The sequence below is a fragment of the Sorex fumeus genome, unplaced genomic scaffold, assembly GCF_029834395.1.
Source record: "Sorex fumeus unplaced genomic scaffold, SorFum_2.1 ptg000013l, whole genome shotgun sequence".
Lineage (NCBI taxonomy): Eukaryota > Metazoa > Chordata > Mammalia > Eulipotyphla > Soricidae > Sorex > Sorex fumeus.
Window position 1 is genome coordinate 20,607,427 of NW_026606070.1, and position 24,686 is coordinate 20,632,112.

General features: G+C 34.4%; 1 protein-coding gene across 7 annotated transcripts in view; it reads left to right on the forward strand.

Moving 5' to 3' along the window:
- EPHA5 (EPH receptor A5) overlaps positions 1-24,686 on the forward strand; it is a 316,984-nt gene that overhangs the window by 211,335 nt on the left and 80,963 nt on the right. For all 7 annotated transcript variants that reach the window (XM_056111198.1, XM_056111200.1, XM_056111199.1 and 4 more), the window contains 2 exons: positions 13,449-13,573; positions 22,777-22,936. In XM_056111198.1, coding sequence (XP_055967173.1) covers positions 13,449-13,573; positions 22,777-22,936 — 285 coding nt within the window. The remainder of the gene's footprint in view (positions 1-13,448; positions 13,574-22,776; positions 22,937-24,686) is intronic.

The following is a 24,686-nucleotide window of genomic DNA, read 5'->3' on the forward strand; positions in this document are numbered from 1 at the left end:
TCTAATAATTTTGTTGGCTCACAAGTTCTGACTTGTTTTACATTTATATCTCTGGTAATTTTCTGCTTTTATAAACATGATATTATAACAGTCAATTACATATAACCATGCCTTTGAAAATAGCATCAAAACTACATTTATTGTAATACTTCCCAATTTTCACTTGTCTCAGTTCCTCCTTATATTCACAACAATTGCTTTTTCTTGTGTCATTCTTATTCATGAAGTAGAATAAAACTTGTTATATAATGTTGTGAAGGTTCTTTTCAAGTTAACTCCCTTTTGACTTCTACATGGAAGCTTTTATGCAAGTAAAATGGCATTGTCTGTTTTATCTACATATTTTGAAAAAACATTTCATTAAGATTTTAATGAGAATATTATAGCCTTACTATTTTTTCAAAACATCGTATACCAGATTTTTTTATTGATTAAGAATTTATTTCTTATTAATACTCATTATCCTTGTTATTCTTCTAGGAACTGAAGTGAGGTCTTTCTTTGTACTTATGAGCTACATACTGTGGGATAAATTACTTTCTCAAAGTAAAAGCCTCCTTTCTATGGCTGTGGTATCTAATATTTTCCCAAGCAGCTTAGTTTTAAAATTTAGAGTTTTATGAATACTCACCGGGGTATGTGAAGTTGTTTATTGTGATACCTCAAACCCACCGGTCAGGCATGTTAGATTTTTCAGTAGTAATGAGAAGGAGAAGGAAGAAGGGAGAAGGGAAGAAGATACCATTCTTTGTTTCTGTGGGTGCATATTAACAGACCTTGAAATTGAATCATGGTTTGACTTTTGGGGAAATGTATTGCTGAGACAAATAAACAAGAGATTTTCATAAACCTTCTGCATCTCTGCCGTGTTACTTCACAGTGCAGATACTGACTATTAGCCAGAAAGTATCAGTTTGGAAAATACGTGTTTTAAATATATGTAAATTAAAAGCATACTCATATGTTAATTTTTGTATCAAAAAGTTTAAATATGCATTTGAAGTAGTAAGCTGAATTGTTCCTAGCATGTGGGTAAATACTTAAAATCCATAGTTTGTCATATCTTTGGAGCAGTAAAAGAAAATCAGTCATTATTTGGGAAGTATTCATGGCTATGACAATTGTGATTCATCTTAAGACCATCCTCTTCTCCCCCCAAAATGTCAAGCTTTATCAGTACTGAAATAAATATATACATATACATGTACATATATATAAATATATACATATATATGTACATGTATATATATACATGTATATATATATGGAGAGAGAGAAAGAGAGAGAGAGGTCTTACACACTAAAATGTTTCTGGTGTCTACTCTTTTTCAGGAGTTTGTTGCTTACACATTTAAAAAAATTAGCTTTTGAAGACTTTGAAAGAATCAAAAAAAATTTAAAGGTTAGGTTATGAAAATGAAACATTAGATGACATGAGTAATCTTTACCATAAACTCTGAATCAGGTTTGTTTAGAACTGACAGGTTTTTGCTATTTTTTTTTGAATAACTGGAGAAATTTTCTCACCCTTATGTTCCTCAGAAGGGGATGAGAATAATCTGTGTTTCCTAGTGGGTATTAGAGGATTGAATGAATCCATAGAATTGCTTAGACTGCAAAAAAAAAAAAAACCAACATGCAATGCTCACTTTATGTGTAATGTATTATCATTTTAATATAATTGCAAATATTACCTTTATTCATTTGTAATTTATACATGTTTTTATTTGCTTACACAGTTTGTTAAAGATATTTTCAAAGTAAATTTGAACTTTTATCCTTTCTAATAACTGACAACTAACAAAATTTATTTAATAACTAGGATCTTATAAAAATGCATATTTGACACTTTACAGAGACGACTTTTTAAATTTTAACTTGTTTACTATTAATGTCTGGGCTGGAGCGATAGCACAGCAGGTAGGGAGTTTGCCTTGTACGAGGCTGACCTGGTTTCGATTCCTCCATCCCTCTCAGAGAGCCCGGCAATCTACCAAGAATATCCCACCTGCAGAGCAGATCCTGGCGAGCTCCCAGTGGCATATTCTATATGCCAGGAACAGTAACAACAAGTCTCACAACGGAGACGTTACTAGTGGTCGCTAGGACAAATCAATGAAGAGCCGGGGACACTGCTACTGGTCAACTATTGTTCCCATAGAACGAATATCTAAACTTACACTGTTTGAGCTGCTACTAATAAACATGTTTGTTTGTTTGTTTGTTTGTTTGTTTTTTGGCTTCAAAAGTGTCCATGTGATCACTAACCATTGAAAAGTAGTGTTTGAAGACTACTTGATTATTCACTGAGATTTCCTCTACTCAGAAAATTTGTAAGCAGATTCACTCAGATAGGAAAATTTGTCCCAAATGAAAAACTAAGCAATTAAATATTGATAGTGGACAGAATGGTTTGTTTGGGCTTTCTTCTGGACTTTTAACATTTTTTAGCTATAATCATGAATCACTTATTTACTTCTTTAGTTTCAGGCTAAGTTATTTATTAGTGCTACAAACTTATCTAAAGATTTCTGCAATTAGGATGCTTATGAGATCAGCTATCAGATTTCATATTGTAGCAAAAAAATAATATTCATTTTATTTTTTTACTGGTGCTACTTCAGGTTTCTAAGGACCTGGCAAATGTTTCAGAGAGAATATATTTAGGGAAAGAAGACATTATGGTTTTGAAAATTCATAGTATAATAGAAATATGATCTTGTTCTTTAGTTATTAGAGAAATAATGTTGTATCATCTTGATTATTAAAGTAAATAATACCAGTTGCAAGTACATATTTCTTATGCAACTACTTAAAATTAAAACCAATGAAATAAAACAAAGAAAAAATGACTTTTCTTTTTTATGATGGAATTATTTTGCTTGCAAAATGCTAAATCACTTTAGAGTATGAAAATTTTGAAATAATTAAAAAATGGAATTGTAGTTTTTGCTTTTTTTGCTCTGTATTGTTAGTGGCTTACAATGGGTCCAAATATGGATATTGAATACCCCAAACTCTCTTAATTTTAAATTATATCTTATTTTGTAGCAATACTTGAAATTATACATGGTATTATATCTCCTTGAATAGAACATACTGAATAATATGTTCATTAAAGTTTCTAGCCATATCACAATGTTGTATCTTATTCATTTTATATGAAACAGAAATTGTAAAAGCTATTTGAACTCTCTTTGGCATAAAAGTATACTATGGTTATTAAGATTAATCATGGATCTAGAGATATGATACATGTGATAATGGTGTGTCTTGCACACAGCTGACCTGAGTTGATTCTTGGAACCCTATGTAATTCCCTGAGCCAGCTAGGAGAAACCCCAAACCACAGAGTCAGGAGGAAGAGCTGAGCACTATTGGGTGTCAATGAGGGGGAAAAAGAGAGAAAAAACTTAATCATTGGAGTTTAGACCACTTTGACTACAAAGAAATGTTTATTATGGGAGGATAAGAAGTAATAAATAGGAGTCAAGTTCTATGATCACCTATTTGGTATTCATTTTGCTTTGTAGATACTATCATTTTACATTTATATTAACTCTTAAAATTTGAAGGATTATTTGAACATGGTTACTGAAAATGATACTGATATAGCTCTCTATTTTATTAGTTCCATTATCTTTTTTAATTAATATTGTGAATATCACTTTAAAATTTATTTGAAACAAATGTTTTAATACTGTTACATATCACTCATCAGCAATTACCAGTTTATATATTTTTCAAATTGTGAAACATACATCTTACACTTGTATTGTAAATAAGAGTTATGTTGATAAAAAATAAGGGAAATTCAAATTATATTATTTTTAATTCAGTTGTTTTTTTTTGCGTCATAAACTTATTTTCATTTAAAAAAATTAGAAAGCTGTGAGTGGGGAGAAAGAGGATAATGGTTCATGTTCCAGAGAGAACTTGGGCTTGTCCAGAGTGGAAAGAGTAAAGAATGACTTTTGGGAGACAGGGAAAAACAATTTCTCCAAATTATCTTGCTCAGGAGTTCTCTGCATGCATGAAAGTTAACTGGGTGTTGTCACAGGAAAAGACTTGATCCTCTTGATGGCTATGGTAAGAATCAGATTCTTACCATGACGTTTGAGCTGGAGTGATAGCATAGCGGGTAGGGCATTTGCCTTGCATGCAACCGACCAGGACTACCTGAGTTCAACTTCTCCGCTCCTCTTGGTGAGCCTGGCAAGCTACCAAGAGTATTTCGCCTGAATCGCAAAGCCTGGCAAGCTACCCATGACGTATTCCATGTGCCAAACACAGTAACAAGTCTCACAATGGAGACATTACTGGGCCCACTCGAGCAAATCGATGAGCAATGGAAGGACAGTGCTACAGTGTTACGATGACTATTGGGTTCTCTTTTTCCTGAGTGTGTCACCTTTCTCCTTGTGGTGCTTCAGTTTTTCTATTTCTGAAGAGCTTCATATTTGTGTCTCAGTCACGTGTTCCTCAAGCTTTTGGAGTATTTCAAATTTCAGCCTGCCTGAAATAGGGCTTGGCAATTTTGTCTTCAATTTAACCCCCTTATCTATCTGGCCATTAGATATTCTACCACTTTAAATCTACTGAATACAGTTCATTTTAATATCTTACGATTTTAAAATATTTGAAGAGAAAAAAACCTGTGTGTCATAGGACATTTCAGTTCATGGGTTCTTTTTATTAGAAAGGGCATCATCTTTACAGAACTACTGACATTTAAAGCCATATTATTGTGGAATGATCTTTTTTCAAATTTTAGTGAGATCGTATATCAAAAATCCAGTTGCAGTCTTTCAAGATAGAATGATTGAATGTTTTGTCTGAATGAGCAGATCAAATTTTTATTAGAAAAAGAAACCTCTAAAATATCTTCTTTCTTTAGAAAAGGCTGTAGATGCCAGGTGTGTTCAGAATGCTTGGCGCTTACTTTTCTTGGTTCAATAGTATCAAATGATAGCATAATAATAAATATGCAGCATTTATATCAGTGCATTTATAATTTATCTTATACACCAAAATATTTTATTATATAGTGAGTGTATATATTTCAATATACCCTATCTTTTTATTTCAACAATTTCAAAGAAGTTTATACTTTAGTAACGGCCTTCTCATTTATTTTATTAAATGTAAATATCCATTATTTTTTCCTTCAAATGATATCTATTCCAGAGAAGTATAGCCTAGTAATCATTGCAGTATCATTAAAACAGCTATAAAAGCTCTATTAAAGCTATATTAAGAAAAAGGAGGGCGATTTGGGGATGTCTAATTATAAGACCAATCTGAACAACAAAATTAAGTTTTAGGGGGTCTGGACTTGTGACTCATGTGCAAAGTACTTGGTTTGACTATGGTTCTGAATTACCCTTCAACACTGCTATATTTGCCCCTGATGGTTCCCAGATATACCAGGAGTTTCCCCATTGTTATGGTAACAACAAAAATTATTATAAACCAATAAAATAAATGTTTATAAAAGTGCATATGCATGTACTGGTATAAATGATTAAATATCACCTGTAGTATAAAAATGTTTTCATTGGTACTCTAAATATTAATGAGGAAAGGTAAAGGTAAAAGGTAAAGGCCCTCCCGTTGATCGTCGATTTGCTCGAGCGGGCCCAGTAACGTCTCCATTGGAGACTTTTATTGTTACTGTGTCTGGCATATCGAATACTCTCGGTAGCTTGCCGGGCTCTCCGAGAGGGACGGAGGAATCGAACTCGGGTCGGCCATGTTGGCCGCTTGTAAGGCGAACGCCCTACCCGCTGTGTAATAATTTCTTCTTCTTCTTTTTTTGGGGGGGTCACACCCGGTGATGCTCAGGGGTTACTCCTGGCTTTGCACTCAGGAATTACTCCTGGTGGTGCTTGGGGTACCATATGGGATACTGGGAATTGAATCCGGTCGGCTGCGTGCAAGGCAAACGCCCTACCCAGTGTACTATCGCTCCAGCCCCCAAGAATAATTCTTACACGTGGCTTATACTTTGTTTTGCTTTGTTTTGTATTTGGGACACACCATCAATGCTCAGAGGTTACTCTTGGGTTTGACCTCAGAAATTACTACTGGTGATGCTCAGAAGACTATGTGGAATGTTAGCAGGGTGCAAGGCAAACACCTCACCTGTACAATTGTTTTGGTCCTATGGGCTACACTTTGGAATGTGGGTTCTTCCAAAGAGTACACGTATAGAAAATAGGAATAAAAATATTCATAATTAAGATGCCTGATGAGTATTATTTCAGATGACCAAAATTAATATAATAATAAATGTAACATGTATATTTGACATGGTTAATGGAATTATATTTTAACTTTGTCGTTGCCTGTCTAAAAGCTCATTAGCTCAGTCTAATCATGAGAAAAATTCCTAATCAGTACCAATAAAGTGATGCCCTGCAAATTACCTGACTAATGTACCTCAACTTTCTCATAGTTATAAAAGCAAGATAGTCTGAGAAATTATCACAAACAAGATTAACCCAGGGAGACAGGATAAAATGCCATATAGTATGACCAAAGAGAATCTAGGACAGAAAAAAAGAGCAACACATAAAAGTACGAAAATATACATAAAGCATGAGCTATAGCTAACTACAGTGAATTTGTATTTATTAAGTAATGTGATATATGCAAATGTATAGTGTTATTGTAAGAGAACCCCAGTGCAGGTTTCTGTAGGTGTGTTATATGGAAACCCTCTATAATATATAATTCTTCTATAAATATAAAGCTCATCTGAATGTCTATCTTTGACAAATTATCTCTTTTGCACTTAAGTCTTTATTACACTGTGCCTTCCCTTAAAATAATATCTTAGTGTTTAAAATGGACAGCAGTATTTTTGGCAAGAATCTATTATGCAATATATCATCATAAAATATTTTCAGATACCATTTTAAGTGTTGAATTGTCTCATGATGGCTTTCTTTCCCCAAAATTGCAAAAGAAATTAATTTATACTGACTATTGTAAAAGTGTTTATTGACTTGCAATTATAAGTAAGTTTGAAGTCTGCATTATTAAAAATACGAAAGATATGTAGTTCATTACTAAAAATAAAATTTTTACCTTTCACCATATAAATAAATCCCTTTATCTAATTGATCAATTCTGTTTTTAACTTCTCTTTTGGTAACCAATAGTTAGCTAACCTTATAATCTAAAACATTTGTATAATAAATTAGTCTTATATTCTAGACTGTTATATTAATTACATTTATTTTATTTTATTTTTATTTTTGGGTCAAACCTGGTAATGCATAGGGTTTACTCCTGGCTCTGCACTCAGGAATTATTTCTGGGAGTGCTCAGGGGATCATATGCGATGCTGGAAATCGAATCCCGGTCGGCCGTGTGCAAGGCAAACTCCCTACCCACTGTGCTGTAGATCCAACCCCACATTTGTTTTAATGATTTGGTTTTTGCTTATTCTCACAAGTGAAATAATGATGTTTGTCTTCTCCATTCCATATTTTGCATAGTGCTTTAACTTGTGTTGCAATAAACATTGCATATGTGTGTGTGTGTGTGTGTGTGTGTGCGCATGTGTGCTCAAATTATTGGTGTTTTTAAGGGGCAAGTATCCTGAGTATAGATAACCATTTTATGATTTTTAGTTTTAGTTTTTTAAGGATTCCATATGCTATTTTCTATATAGTGAATGCACAATTTACATTTCATCAAGTGTACATAAGTTTCCTTCCACACCCTTTCAATTACTTGTTTTCTATTCTTGAGGAAGTAATATCCCATTGTCTGAAATAAAAAATCATGAGCACTGCTTCTTGTACCTTTTGTGCGTTTCTATGTCTTTGGAATAACGTCTTTATATTCTATATACGTGCTTTAATTGGAAATTATTTTATGCATGAATTATTACTAATTTAACAAATAACTAACTTTTTAAAATTATCCTGAAACCAAAACTCAACTCCAATATAGAAGTCACAATACTAAAAAATTTAGAATATTTCCACATAAGAAAAAGATAAAATTCACAAGTTATATAAATATTTTGTTTCATTCACATTGATTTCTTTAATGTGCTATTTTTCTTACACTAAGATCTGCTATTTTTTGATATAGTGTCATCCAAAAAAAATTAAAAGCTCATTTTGTCATCATTTTTACTTTGTTTCAGGCTTCCTAAAGAAAAGTTGATTTGGATTTGGTTTTGGTTTTAGTTTTAGGCTCATACCTAGTCATGCTCAGGACTGGCTCTTATTTGGGGAGCGGGGAGCAGAGAGAGACACAAAATGGCATTCAGGTTTTGAACCCCAGATTGTACACTCAGAAATTACTCTGGGTGAGTGAACCCCGGGAACACTGTGGAAGCCAGCGATTGAACCCATGTTGGCTAAAGGCAAAGCAAACACCCTACAGCTGGACACCAACCACAGGGTTGACTTGACTCAGGGATCACTCATGCTGGGGTTCACGGGATCATAAGCTCAGGGGATTGAATCTAGGATGGTCAAATGTATGTCAAGTGTCTTAGCAGCTGTATTGTCTGTGTGCCTTCTGACTTCTTAAGAAAGAACAAAAATTATATGTAAGGAAGAAAACTGAAGATGAATTAAACATGTCCTCTTCGTGACAAATTTGTTTATAGTTATCATGGCGTATGCATGATGATGCATTATGTGCACAATACATTGTGGCTAATACTTAGCAGTACTGTATGAGTGCTACCTTTCACATTTTGGCGCATCTCATTGGTATATGCCCAGGATTTGTCAGTGTTCCCATTTGAATCAGCTATATCCAAATGGTGTAAGCACGGTCTTACTACAGGGAAAATTATTTCTGAACTATTTTGAGTTGAGCAGTGATCTTCTCTCTCACATTTCACCCACTCTTTTAAAATTTTAAGTGTACTATTTTGCCTCTGGGAAAATCAAATTCAGAAAATAATGACATTTATTAAAGCAAGCAGTGTTTGAAAGCATTGAAATTCATGTTTAACATTGATGGTTTCAGGTAAATAAAGTATTCCCTTTCAGGCTAGTTATGTCTGTGTTGATATTTATTTGATAGATTCACTTTGAAAATGTTGATTGTTTATTATAGAATTGATTAAGCCTAAAATAAAGCACAAATCCCCAACTAATAAGATGCATTTAAGATGAGACACATTCAGTTTTGAATAATGCATGAAGATATACATATTTTCTGTTCATTCAATTATGCATCTCTTCAACAAATAATTTTAAAACATCTATATTCCAAGTAATTTCTGAGTGCTGAAAATGTATCAGTGAACTAAATTAGATTAATCCCTGCCTTCAGGGATCATACTGCTAAGTGTAATTTTTTTTTTCTTTTTGGGTCACACCCGGCGATGCTCAGGGGTTACTCCTGGCTCATGCACTCAGGAATTACTCCTGGCGGTGCTCAGGAACCATATGGGATGCTGGGAATCGAACCTAGGTCGGCCATGTTGGCTGCATGCAAGGCAAACGCCCTACCCTCTGTGCTATTGCTCCAGCCCCGCTAAGTGTAATTTTATAAACAGAAAAGTTGAATCACCATCAGTTTACTTTGAAAATTGATGAATCTCTGAAATAAATATAAAAATCAGAATATTTAAATGTGACTAAATGATAAATATATTTGAAGACATCTTTTGAAATTTGTATAATGTGATAAATAGTGATCAATACGATAATGCGATTCACAATTCAAGATAAGTTATGAAGATACAACTAAATAAAAAATAAAGTATAGTATAAAATATACTTTTCATTTTATTTTCTGTTATGATATTAATTTTGTAATTTTCTATTTCATTATAAACTTTTTTGATACACTAGAGAGCCCAGAATTTACTTGTTTCCATATCTTCTAGATGGTTGGTCCATGGTGCTATCTATTATAAGTCATTTTAATCTCTCCAAAGTCAATAGGGACTTTGAGATTATTTGTAAATGTTACTGTGATAACAGACCTGTAAGTCATCAATTTTCCATAGCGTTAAACCAACTGAAATTTTAACATTACTACTAGTCATGACTTATTATGCACTCTATATTCTACAATATTACAAACAACACTGTAAATATTGACATATTTCAAAGAGCAAGGCAAGATTGAATATGGCTTTCTTGGTTATATCACAAAGTCCACTGTCCACTGTCCTCCCTTTGTTCTTCGATTTTCTCGAGCGGGCACCAGTAACTTCTCCATTGTGAGACTTGTTATTGATTTTGGAATATCAAATATGTCACGGGTAGCTTGCCAGCCTTTGCCACGAGGGAAGGATACTCTCGGTAGCTTGCCGGGCTCTTCGAGAGGGATAGAGGAATGAAACATAGGTCGGCCGTGTGCAAGACGAACTCCCTACCTGCTGTGCTATTGCTCCAGTCCTATCACAAAGTATGTGATTAAAATAAAAATATACATTAAATTAACAAAATCCCTGAAACTTTCACTAGTTGTGCTTTATTATGAATACAACTATTTTCATTTTATAAAACAGGTTGAGTTTCTTGGTGGGATTTTTACTGCACTGTAGCATTGTCCTCCTAATCTATTTGCTCAAGCGGGCACCAATAACATCTCCATTGTGAGACTTGTTACTCCTGATTTTAGCATATCTAATACGTCACGGCTAGCTTGCTAGGCTTTGCTGTGGGGGTGGGATACTCTCAGTAGCTTGTAGGGCTCTCCAAGAGGGGCAGAGGAATCGAACATAAATTAAAAATAGTTTTTATGTGTCTTAGTTTTTCCTTTTACCAGCATTCATACCATATGTTTGTTTGCCATCTTCTTATTCTGGCACTATTCCAGGTTTAGGAATTTCATAGTGAAACCAATGAATAATATCCCTGATACAATTTCATTCTATTTTACAATAAAGTAAATGTATTTCAATCAGATAGTCAAATGCAAAACTAAGTGTAACACTAAAGAAATACAGAGAGGGGTTGTGGGTGAGAGTTGGTTACTTGAATTATGGAATATACAGTAGTCTCAATGAGAATTCATAGGAAAAGAACCTCTGTATTCTGAAATGGCTCAAGTAAGTTCATAGGTTAGTTATTTCATTTTTTAAAAAGTGTTCATACTTTCTCTCTGTAGGGAATGAGATACCAACAGTGATCAGGGCTTTTTATATTTTCACCACCTTCCTATGAACATTTTTTTGTTTCTAGTCTTTTGGGTATATCACCGATGTAAAGTGATATTTCCTTGTCATTTTGGTTTGCATTTCCTGAATAATCAATGGCAACTAGACTTTAGATGCCTTTTGGCCATCTGTATGAGGAAGTCTGTTCAGATTTTCTCTCTAACTTTTGATGTGTTTGGATGTTTTGTTGTTCTACTTTGGAACACACACAAAATAGCAATTTATAAAAATTCAGGCCCACGTATGTCATGGCAGCACTATTTACAAAGTCAGGACCTGTAAACAACTCACAACAGATGAGTGGATAAAGGAACTGTGAAATATCTATGCAATGAATTACTGCTCACCTACTAAAGAAGTAATGCTTTTTGCACAACTTAGAGGTAGCAGAGACAGTCACGCCAAATAAAAAATAAAAGCCAAAGGGAGAAGGACAAATACTGGATAATCTTTCTCCTATATGGCATACAAGGAAACAAAACAAGAGAAAGATCAATATCTAATGAGAAGAAATTATTGCTCTAACAACAGATCTGAAGTTATATGAAGTTAGGAGAAGAAGTGGAGGAATTCGGGAACTTACAAAGGAGTTTAATGGATACACTTTGGTGATAGTATTAGTGATGCAGTAACTTTGTATGCCCAAAACACAGAAATTGATATAAAACCATCTTACCTCACTCTATGTATAGAGTGAGATAACAAGGTAACATTTTATATTTGTATATATGTGTATATTATATATATATATATATATATATATATATATAAAACTTTAAGAGGGAGATGTTGAAGAAGGAAGGGAGAAAGCAAGGGATGGAGGGAGGACTAGACTTAGCAAGTATAATATTCCTTAGGTGGGAGTGTACATAAGTACTCTAAACACAGAAAGTCTCGTAGAGCCAAGGAAGAGTAGGAGGTAGAGCTGTTGATAGGGAATATCAAAATAATAAAGGGTTTTGCTGCTTGTATGTACGTAAGCATTTAGATTTTACTCCTGAGTGAGAGTAAAAGGAGGACCCTGTCACCTTTTAAGTAGGCATGACATGATCTCACTTCCAATTCAAACAATCAATGTCTTTCCCTAACCTCTTTCACTCTCTAGTGAAGCCAACAAATAGTTCTAAGCTTTGTTCTTTCCATCTGTTCTTCAAAGCAGTGCCTCCAGTTGGATTACATGTTTTAGTATGTGGAAAAGAATTCATTGAACGTGGCAAATTTGTATGATTTTCTGACTGAGCTATGCTGGAAAGGAAAAGTTTCAAAGAAAAATGTAAATTCATAGAGCAAAAACATGAAATTTTATCCAGTGTTTCATGCTATTCAGAAATGAAAAGCCTCCATTTACTATGTCTGACCTTTTAATGTTAAAAATTTTGAATTTTATAGACATACTGTTTTATACAGATTGTCCTAAGTACTGTATGAAATTTTAAACATTCCAAGATAAGTGTCAGAAAAATACATTAGAAACAGAAAAACAATGTAAAAAGCATATTAAACAACAAAAGGTTTCATATGTTTAACGTTATCCATATCAAACAATGCACATTCTTGGTATCAAATCAGGAATATATGTCTTATTAGATTTATAAAAGTGTTGGATCAATATCCATATAATTCTGAATTCAAGATAGTGTAATTTGGAATCACATTTTTTATAAATAAATGATTGGATAAACACTGGGTAAGGTAACAGTGAATACTGTGATTTTAATCTCCAATAAAATATTGAGGCAAAATATAATAGAAAATGCTGCTTTCACTTTCTGTTATCTTCAAGATACATGACATGTTTAATGTCTTTTAAGAAAAATCACTAGTAAACTCATTGTATGAATAGATTAATGATGAAGGATCTATATGATTTCAGAAATACATTTTAAAAAACCCTAATGATATAGTATATAAAGATGGTAACAGATAATCATATTGTTTTAGCATAATAAAATACATGATGCATAATCCTTAAATTTTCAAAACCAAAATTATACAAAGCCAATAAGTAATTTTTTTATATAAGAAAGGTGAGTTTAGTTATTATTCTAAATATTGTAAAGAAAAGGTAGACTTAAAATTCTCTGCGACTAGTGATTTAACATCTTGGAATACTTATGGTAGTTATGTTTATAAAATATAACTATAAAAACATATACAGAAAAAAGTAATCCTGCATCCAGGTTAAAATTTATTTCTTTGAACTTTTATTATAATCCATGTAAAAAGGTCATTGTACAAACACATACCTTTTATTTCAATATGTTATTAATTATAATTTTACTTCTCTATTTTTCAGCCCCCTCACCAGTCACCAATGTGAAAAAAGGAAAGATTGCAAAAAACAGTATCTCCTTGTCTTGGCAAGAACCAGATCGTCCCAATGGAATCATCCTAGAGTACGAAATCAAGTATTTTGAGAAGGTAGGATTTACAGAATAAAAATTTTTATTTTTCCTTTAAAGAAGATCAACTCCAATTATTTGGTTTATAGAAAAGCATGTTGTAATATTTCCTGTAAGTCAGTGACATTTGATTCAGCAGTCATTATTCTGGAGGCTAAAAGTGTACAAGGAATACCCTACATGATTATTTTTTTTATTGTCAGAGTTTCTTCTGTCAATTTGTTGCCATATAGTCTAACATCAGTTGACTATGTTTCACAGCATTAGAAGAAAAAAGTGTACAATATTTGGAAAGTGTCCCTAACACTTAGGATGTTAAACATCAGTAGTTACTGAGTATACTTACAAAAAAAGCACATATGTTCATGATTAGAAACACTAAAAAATATTTGCACTATCTAGGAATTATGGGAAGCTAAATTGTTTTTATAATATATACATATTTAAAAAGTCAAGCAAAAATATAATAAAAAAGTGTGCTTCATATTTTCTACAATTACCTGATTGTTTTCCTTTCTAATTGTATCTTGTATCTTGCGTTTCATACTATTTCATACTTTAACATAATTTTGGAGATCTAAGGCAATAATAGGAGTTAATGACATTGCTCAACGAGTCAGAACATGTGCAGAAGATGGCCAACATTTGGGGACCATAAGGTCATTAAGTTAGCATTAAACATTCAACCTTCACTGCCATGCTAAATATTTCTGATATTGCCCCCAACACAGTATATACATAGAGATACATTACTCCCTAAAATTAAAATGATGAAAATATTTAAAAGAAATAATAATCATCCCTAATACTAACTCTACTTAAAAATAAGCTATTGATAAGAAGAGTAATACAAGAGGAAAAAGAACTTAATTTCTAAAGCAGAAATATGGAGTAGATATCTAACCACCTACAAGGTGCTACAACTTTCAACACCATTTCATTGTTAGTTTTTGTATAAACATGTATCTGAATGAAGTTCACCACTAGAACAACCTGAATTCCAACAGGCTGTGTTGTGTCCAACTCAGGCTCTAAGAAGCGGGTTAAAGACTACAATGCAAAAATTATAATCCATAATTTTTTAATGAAAATTAGAGTGAAAAGATTACAAGTATAATTCAGAGAAGCACAATTCAAAAAGAAGATTCAATCACAGTTACTCAATTGATTCTCTCAAACTTACAAAAATAGTATCCCTTCTTTCTTAGGGAAGAATAATAAAGGTAAAAAAGATTCAAAAGTTTACTTTGCAAGACCTAAGAATTGTCCAAAACAGGGCACTCGAAAAATTAAGGGAAATGATATTTTTTATACTAATACTGTCATTGTCACTGTCCTCCTGTTCTTCATCGATTTGCTCAAGCGGGCCCAGTAATGTCTCCATTGTGACAATTGTTACTGTGTTTGGCATATCGAATACGTCACAGGTAGCTTGCCAGGCTTTGCCAGACTTTGCCGTGCGGGTGAGATACTCTCAGTAGCTTGCTGGACTCTCTGAGGGGGGCAGAGGAATTGAACTCGGGTGGGCCATGTTGGCGGCTTCCAAGGCAAACGCCCTACCCTTTGTGCTATCGCTCCAGCCCATACTAATACATACTATGAATAATGCTAGATCTATCAATGAAAACCTTAGAATTCAGCATTCTATGCATATGCAAGATAAGAGTCTAGGTAAGCCTGAAGCATTATTCTATAAAACTCAATAATGTTTATTTCATTAGCTCTCCTTGCACTCATTAATTTAGAAATTATCTGTGTAAAACTCAAGAGAGAACAGTAATTCAGTGTGGAGTTTGGAGGGGGAGAGAAGGAAAGATTTTCCAAATACTCAGTCCAGGGTTTGTATGTCTATCCATGTAAAATTCAATTGTTTTTAAGTAGATGAATAAAATATAAATAATCGTTTTGAAAATTGTCTTTATTATTATGACTTACTGATAATATGTGCACCTATTCAACCATTAGGTAATATAAATATACTTAAAGAATATTTCACAAAAGCATAGTACCAAACACATTATCCCAATAAGACTGAGAATCTCTCAGGGAGTGGCTTTTAGTGTATAGTTTACCATGTTAAGAATTCTTAAATATTAGTAAAAGGAACATTGTCACTGTCTCTGTCCTCCCGTTGTTCATCGATTTGCTCAAGTGGGACCAGTAATGTCTCCATTTTGAGACTTGTTGTTACTGTGTTTGGCATGTCGAATACGCCACAGGTAGTTTGCCAGGTTTTGCCATGCGGAGGGAAGAGGGATACTCTCGGTAGCTTGCCAGGCTCTCCGTGAGGGGCAGAGGAAATGACCCGGCTTGGCCGAGCTGGCTGTGCGCAAATCAAATGCCCTACTGCTAATCTAAAAGGAAGAAAAATTAATATTAATGATTGAGTAAATTTAATATCCATCACTGATTCCCAAAATACAGCAGTTGTACTCTATATTTACATAGAGGTCTAGATGTCTAGGATTCTATTTTTTGATATAGATATAGCCAAAAATGTAGCACTGTAGCACTGTCCTCCCTTTGTTCATCCATTTGCTCAAGCGGGCACCAGTAATGTCTCCGTTGTGAGACTCGTTGTTACTGTTATTGGCATATCGAGTATATCACAGGGAGCTTGCCAGGCTCTGCCAAGCAGGAGGGAAACTCTTGGTAGCTTGCATCTGAGAGGGATGGAGGAATTGAACCGAAGTCTCCAGTGTGCAAGGCACCACTGTGCTATCGCTCTAGCCAAAAGTAGTTCATTAAATTGAGATTTACATTCTTTATTCTCTTTTGCTTGTTTGTTTGGGGTATTTTTTGCTGTATGTATATAGTGTTTTGTTTGTTGGGCTTTTCCCAGGCATGCTCACATCTTACTCTCGACTTTGTGCTCAGAGATCACTCCTGGTGGGGCTAAGGGATCACCCTTATGGGGTGGCTCAGCCATGTTCCCTGCTGTGCTATCTTTCTGACCTTTTATTTATGATTTTATAAATTTTATTGCATGCATACTTATGCAAACCTAAGCAAATAAAGTTTTAATTCTACATAGATGTACTGAGTGAATTCTGTAAAAACTTAGTTTCCAAATCTTGGGGCTGGAGAGATAGCACAGCGGGTAGGGCATTTGCCTTGCACACGGCCGACCCTGGTTGGATTCCCAGCATCCCATGTGGTCCCCTGAGCACTGCCAGGAGTAACTTCTAAGTACAGAGCCAGGAGTAGCCCCTGTGCATTGCCAGGTGTGACCCAAAAAGCAAAAAAACAAAACAAACAAACAAAAAAAAAACTTAGTTTCCAAATCTTTGTTGTAACTAAGATTTATTTTATATGAAGTTAAAGGGATACTAACGTTTGAAAATAAAACACAAAATTAGGTATTTTGGTATAAGTATCTTACATGAAGTAAAGTTCAAAGCAGGAAAATGAAAAGTTTGACAAGTACATAAGGTGCTGCTTTATCTCCCCCCGAAGCAACTAGCTAGACCAATTACTAGTTGTTTTTATTTTTTGAGGAAATTTTTCTGTTTTCCCATTATGAATAATGTTTATGATGTTATTATTTCTCAGCATATGCATGAGTTTCATACACATCTACCCAAAACCTTACCTTTCCCCAAGCTACTGCTTCTATGGAAGATCTATTTGTTTGTTTGAAGGTCACACCCAGCAATACTCAGGGATTACTCCTGGCTCTGCACTCAGGAATTACTACTGGAGGTGCTTGGGGGACCATATGGGATACCAGGGATTGAACCTGGAATTGCCATGTGCAAGGCAAGCACCCTACATGCTATAGTATCTCTCTGGTCCAAGCTTCTGGAGAAGTTTCAAAAGTAAAGGAGGATATATATTTTGTTAATATCCCTTCTAATGAGTTTTATACATTTTTATAATAATTTTACTAGTTCAATTTTTTCCTAAAATGTATTTTTTCTTAAAATTTCCCTTTAATTTTGATGTTATATTGCATTCTGCTAGCCTTAGAACTCAAAGTAAGGAAATGACCTAGGAAAAATGTTCTGTACATTTTTGTAATAGTGTACTAAATAAATTACAGGTTACCTCTTTACATGTTAGAAAAGCAGCAAAAGCTATATATGTACATATATATGGCTATATATATACATATATAAATATATAGAAATGGATATAAATGTATTACAGGGAAGAAGGTACTAACATTCTCTTGTCCACATTTTATTTTTACAGTAATGATGTTTATTTAAGATTTTTTTGCCAAGAAAAACTATGAGCATGCCAATGAAATACTTAAACATTGAAAAGAAAAATATTTCAGTAACAAAAACAGAAGGGGAAAAGGATAATGAGCTTTTTATGCTATGCACTGAGTTGAGTACCCGGATAGGTTTCCAGAGCTGATTTTGAACCTTCAGAATGACACCACCGTTTTATTGGATGGCTCTGGGCCAGACACAGGTGGCAGAGCTTTCCAGGACTGGAGCGTTTGCCAGCTGGCATTTCTGCCTGTGATTGCCCTGGTCTAATAGAGGTCACTGGGCCTCTCCGCTCCTGCATGGTGATGGGCCCGTTGCCATCTCTTAATTAAAGGCAGAGGCAAAAGGAAGCTGCCCCTTGGCGGGGTGTTTGCCAGCTGGCTCCTTCTGCTGAGGCCCTCCCCTCACTGTGTGTGAACAGCGTTTACTAAGCAGCTGGGGAATGTAGCTCATTTGCTCAGTGGGTGCAAGAAGGCAGCAAAAGCCATTGCCCTGACGAAGATGTTGGCAGGCAGTTGTAGGTGTTGAAGACGAGTATATAGGATTTGGGATGTGAAGCAAATTATGATACCAGCATAATTAAAAGCAGTAGGGTAAAACAAAATTTGGCAAATTAATAATTCAGAATGTGTATTTATAGCGTTTAATCCTTAGATATATGCTTTCGCTATGCTGCTTCAGTAACAAAGACTCAAACTAAATCAGACACATAATGTAAAGTTAGACCTGCAATAAGAAACTATGAAGGCATATGCAATGTTAATAGGCAAACACAACATTTTGTGATTTTAATCAATGAATATTAGATCATGCATTACAAAGATTAGCTTTCTCGTGTACTTAAATTACACCCCCTTTTTTGGCAAAGTATACATTTCTAAATATTATTCTTACCAGACATCTTAATTATGATTTTAATCATGTGAAGCTACAACCATAAGAGCTTTTAAAAATTCATTTTTCAGTAGGGGAATTTGCCATCATGTTAGGTCATTTCAAATTTATTTAGAATTTATAATGTCAATACTATACTGAGTGCTGTGTACATTGCTTATATTTCAGCCTATTAATGAGAAATAATTGTTCCACATTTTAAAAAAGAAGAACCCAAAATTTTAGTTTGTACCACATTGACTCTTTGGACTAAGATTATGGCCCTGTTTTTTCTATGCTTTAAAAAAACAATCCTACTTTATATTATTATTTTATGAAATAATATTAAGAATATTTAATACATATGTTAGTTATTTCTAGATTTTTCATCAACCAAGTTTTCTTTAAACAAAATGAAAATAATTTCAGACATGCCTTTTGTTATTTTTTGTGAGAAATTGCTGTTAAAATCACTGCTAAATTAGTAGGCAAATTATTATGGAGAAAGTCTTATATTCATTTATAACTTGAGCAGTTTCAGAATTTCAGTGACCACATAGTTTATAGAAACTTTTTTACTCATTTAAAAATGGCATGTATAAAAATTATTGCCTCCTTTAAATAGCTATAGGGAAGGGATTGTAATAGTGTACAAGATCAAAGGATGTATGTCAATAAGATAATGACTGACACTACTAGCTAAAGTTTCAGATGATATTATCCATTCAATTATCTCTAAAAACTTTTAAAAATACTAATCAAATTTCTGAAGTATTTAAAAAAATGTGCTTAATCTCTGTGTTAAAGGTGTCACTCACTTGCAAAAATTAACCAGAAAGTTTGAATTAGCAATTAAAGCATACCTATTTAGTGTTTAAATGTAAGAAAATAAGAATGTTTAGGGCCTGGGGAGTTAGCTCAGCATGTAGGGCTCTTGCCTTTTATGCAGTCCACCACGGTTCGATCACCAGTGTCCCATATGGTCTCCCCAACTACATCAGGAGGAATTCCTGACTGCAGAGCCAGCATTAAGCTCTGAGGATTACCAGGTGTAACCCCAAAACAGAATAATAACAACAACATTAATAATATTAATAATGAAAGAATGTGGGGGTATGGTGCTGCCAGCAGGTCAATCTGCACCAGTGAGGTGAGTGCATCAGCAGCCTGATGGCACCGTCAGACTTTCAGATACCCCAAAATTGCTGCTGTATATTTGGGCAGACCACAAAAACTTGGGGCAAAGTTTACAAGAAAGTAAATGGCCAAAAGTTAGGTATGTGGGAGACACACCTTCAAACCACCTCTGGCTCAGCTATATAATTGGAGGCATGGCCTCTCTGGTTATTGATCAAACTGCTTAACGGCCATGATCCCAGAGACTCAGAAATTAATCTCAGAACCCAAAGGCTTTTGGCAGAAATGCATCCTGTTCCTGCAGTAGGTAAATGGTGCTGGGCCACTCCAGGTGCGAGTAGGTTTCCTGCCTTGGCCTGTTCCCCCTAGCGGCCTGGTGACTGCCATCCTCCAGAGGTCACTGGACAGTCAGGTTTTGGCCTGCAGTGACAAGACACGCGAGGCCTCTCCAGATGGGGGTGGAACCGGTCCTTTCCTCCCCATCCCAATGAGACCCTGAGTCACCGCCTACAAACAGCCTCTCTGGCTCCTAATCAAGGTGATTAATGGTCGTGGTCCCAGAGACTCAGAAACAAATCCAGAAACCCCAATGGCTTTTGGCAGAAATGCATTTGAACGGATTTCAGGGTGGCCACTGCCTCAAAGCTTATTGGAAAGCCAGGTATGAGCCGACATGATGGGGCAACTGCAGTCTCATGGGAAGGGGGGTCGGTACCGGCTCATCTTTCGCCCTACTGAGGTCACAAGTTGCCCCCCATGAGCAGATCTCCGGCATGGCCATGACTCCAGAGGCAAAAGGACTTAATCCAGAGCTCGGGAGCTTGTGGCAAAAAGTGAATGGACCATGTGTTAAACTACGGTGCCATGCCTCCCCAGGAGGAAAAGGGTGTTGCTCCCTTCCCTTCTGCCTTCCCCACCACCCCACCCCGCAGCAAGATGGCCACTGCCTCAGAGCTTATAGGAAAGCCAGGTATGAGCTGGCGGTGACGGGGCAACTGCAGTCTCCTAGAAAGGGGGCGGTACCGGCTCGTCCTTCACCAAGGTCACAAGTTGCCTCCCATGAGCGGCTCTCTGGCACAGCCATAACACCAGATGCATAGAAACCAATCTCGTAATTCTCTCTCTCTTTGCAGAAATCCAAAGTCATGTGTGAAGAGTTCAATAGAAATCATCTGCCTCACAGGCATTGGGAGGGGTGGGAGGGGGGTATATTGGGTTTCTTGGTGGTGATAAATGAGTACTGGTGAAGGGAAAGGTGTTTGATCATTGTATGACTGAGACTTAAACCTGAAAGCTTTGTAACTTTTCCCACAGTGATTCAATAAAAAATATAAGAAGAAAATAAATAAATAAAATCATGAAAAAAAAGTAAGGTAAAGTTCATGCCCAATTTAATCAGCTAATCAGTGGCTGAATAAATAGCAGTACTCCTACATAAAAAATAAATTAATAAATAAATAAAAATAATGAAAGAATGTTTGTAAACTGTGTAATTTATGTTGTATTAGTAGAAGCATAAATGGATAGAAATCAAGCTTGTGGTGTCAGATTAAAAATAAAAATGATTTGTATTTTTATTTTAAATACAAAGTGATTTATTTTCAGTTTCTTAAAAGTTTTGAAACATTATCTGTTACTTTACACAACATAACTGTAATATCCAGGAAACAATCTTTCTCTACCCAATTTTTACAGGTGTGACTATGCAAAAACATTGCTACAGATGTGAATATGAAGGGCAAAAGTAAAATTACCTTTCATGTTTCAATACTCAGGTTTTAATATGGAATACACTTATTAAGTACAAATGCAAAGAAGGGGAATGACTTCATTAGTTTCTCCATTTAAGAGGAAAATTTTGAGCATAAATATTGGTTATATTCCCTATTATAGTGCTATATTCTAATTTTTAATTTCCTCTCATTAAGAATAAAATGTATAGTCTATGTCATGCTCATTTAATCTTTATAATATAAATCAGCATGTGTGTCTATTTATAAGAGAATATTTTCTAAAATGTTTTAAAAATGATGACTTATAGTCATCAGTAAACTCATTACACCAAATAAAAACGTTTAAAATAGAGGGGGTGGGGGGTGTTGCTAGTCACTACCTAAAGTTAATTCAAATTTAATAAGAAATGTGATAAATATAAGGAAACCTGTAGAAAATCCACAACAGCAACAGACTTTTGCTGATTATTCACACAGAAAGATTTAAGGGAAGAACAAGGAGAAAGTTCTTGTTAGGAAGTTTGGGTTTTTGTCTGAGATTTTTATATTTAATACAGTAAGTTGACAGATAATAATAAGATTTAAATAATAGGTATGTACTTTTGTTCTTCTTGGATTTAGTTTCCAGACCATTGTTCTAGCAATGTGTTTCCTACACTGTCATCAATTACTATTCACCTAGCCAAAACACATTAAAATTAGAAACTAGAAAGCTTTTTCTAATCTGATTTTATGCTTTATTTACTTTTTTGAATGCTCCCTGTGTAGACTTAATAGAAGTTAAAATTCTTCAGTGAACTTTTCTACTTTTTTTCCAAATTCTAAATATTATTAGAAACCAAATTCACAGAGGAAATAGAGCATGCGTTATTTCTGGCCGTACATGAGATATTGGAACCTTTCTCTTTGGACTGGTGCATTTGTGAGAGATGTGAACATTCTTATACTACTACTAAAATGCAGTTTCTGAAATTTTTTATCTCCAAGTATGTTTTAGAAGTCTGCATGCTTATTTCTGCTAAACGAAAGGGTGATGGCTAGTATCTTTGATTTCTAAAAAGCACTTAAGAAGCCCTATACAGTTAATATACTTGCCATGTGTAGGTTGATTTCCTAATACTTGGGTACCAATACTTGGGTACCAATTGCCAATATAATTGTTGCTATTTTGTTGCTGATCTATGAGCATAGGCTTGTCATCATTAGCAATTCATATATTAACTTTTATTTTTTCATTCTTTGTACATTCATAACCCTAGGACCAAGAGAGCAGCTATACAATTATCAAATCGAAAGAGACAACTATAACTGCCGAGGGCTTGAAACCTGCTTCCATATATGTCTTCCAAATTCGAGCCCGCACTGCAGCAGGCTATGGTGTCTTCAGTCGAAGATTCGAGTTTGAAACCACCCCAGTGTGTAAGTCATTTTAATTACTGTCAACTCATGTCTTTGTAATGGTTACCAGCAAAGAGTCAGTGGATCAATACTCTCCCTGGGCATTCTGTCAGTCTCCTGTTACTTCTTCCTCTCTTAGCATGACCTCTTCAGGTAACAACCATCTGTCATGCAATTATGGTAGGTTAGCTGGTTAACACATCGGTCCCTGCCCCTCATCACATTTAGTCTACTGGGAGATGAAACTTCAGGAGTTCTTTACGAAATACCTTGCTTTTAAAGACTTGCTTTCCCCCACTGCCACCATACTTTATTGAATTACCACCATTTACTTTTTTACTTGTTTTATTGAACCCATGCTACCAGGTTCAGTCTTTTTAGGAATATTCCATAGGGAGTTCTAGTTCGTATTAAGTTTGGCAACAAAATGGTGCCCTCAGAGCCAATCAGATTGTTTTGTTATTTTTCTGTTTTTCTGAAAAATAAATCTTTAGCATTATCTGTGAGAGGAAGATCTGGAAATAATTATAGAGAATTCTTTATGTACACTTTTTATAATCATGCATAAGATTACGTCTAATTCATTAATACCAAACAAAATATTTAAATTACTTGTCCTAGATTGTACGTATCAAAAAAACAAAAATTTTGAAGGTAATAAGCCATCTTGTTTGGAGCTAAAAAGAACTGATAATATTGAAGACTGTTGGGGGGGAAAAACACAGAGTAGTGTAAATATTGTATGTGTGTATATGTATATGCGCATTTTAAATCCAAAGATATAATAACAATTGATTTTTAAGTCAAAATGAGCATATTTGCTCCCTTTCAAAACCAAGAACTTAGCAATCACATATATGTCTATGTATGGCAAATTATGATTTTATTATATACAGCTATGTAGAAAAAATCAAGATAAAATTTTAGCAAGATAGAATTATCTGCAAAATATTTTTGATTACTTAAAATTAGCTTTCTGTCTTTCTTTAACTTTTTTGCAATTGAAAAATAACAGATTATTTTATTATATATACATGGAAATCTTCACATATTAGGTTTAATAGAGTCTTTTGAAATTAAACATTTAAAGCTATTCAGAAAAATTTGTTGATAGATTTGCTAAGAATAAACCTAACTAGCAGGAAAATTTCTGTATTGGCAAATCATTAATTATTTAATTTCATATCATAAACCCTGAACTGGAAATTGAAAAAAGGTTTATTTAAGAAGTTATGCTATATCAGCTTTGTTTCTATTTCGGTGTCCTCAGTAATGTGAATTGCTTATACAATTTACCATCTCTGGGAACAAAACCATAATATAAGGCCACAAATTATGCTTGGGTACTTTAAAAACTATACAAGTAAAGAAATCTCTTATAAATCATAAAAAGGGGGGACTGGAAATATACTGTAGCATGAAAGGCACTTGCTATTCCTGTAGCTATCTGGATTCAATCGTCAGCACTCTGCATAATCTCCGTAGCACTGCCAGGAGTGCTCCCTAAATACGGATCCAGGAGGAAGCCTTGAGCACTCCTCCCCAAAACAATAATAATAATAATTATTATTATGAATGAATAAAAATATAAAACCTATGTAGTTTTTAGAAAGTTGTCCTGTTCAATAACCACTTTTCCTTCGCAATTTGTAGCCTTCATTCCCTTGTATTTTTATTACATTTGAATTTCCAGGTGTGCCAAAATCATTAAATTCTAATCTCCAAGAGAACTAACACAAGATCATTTTACACATAGTTTACACATACAATA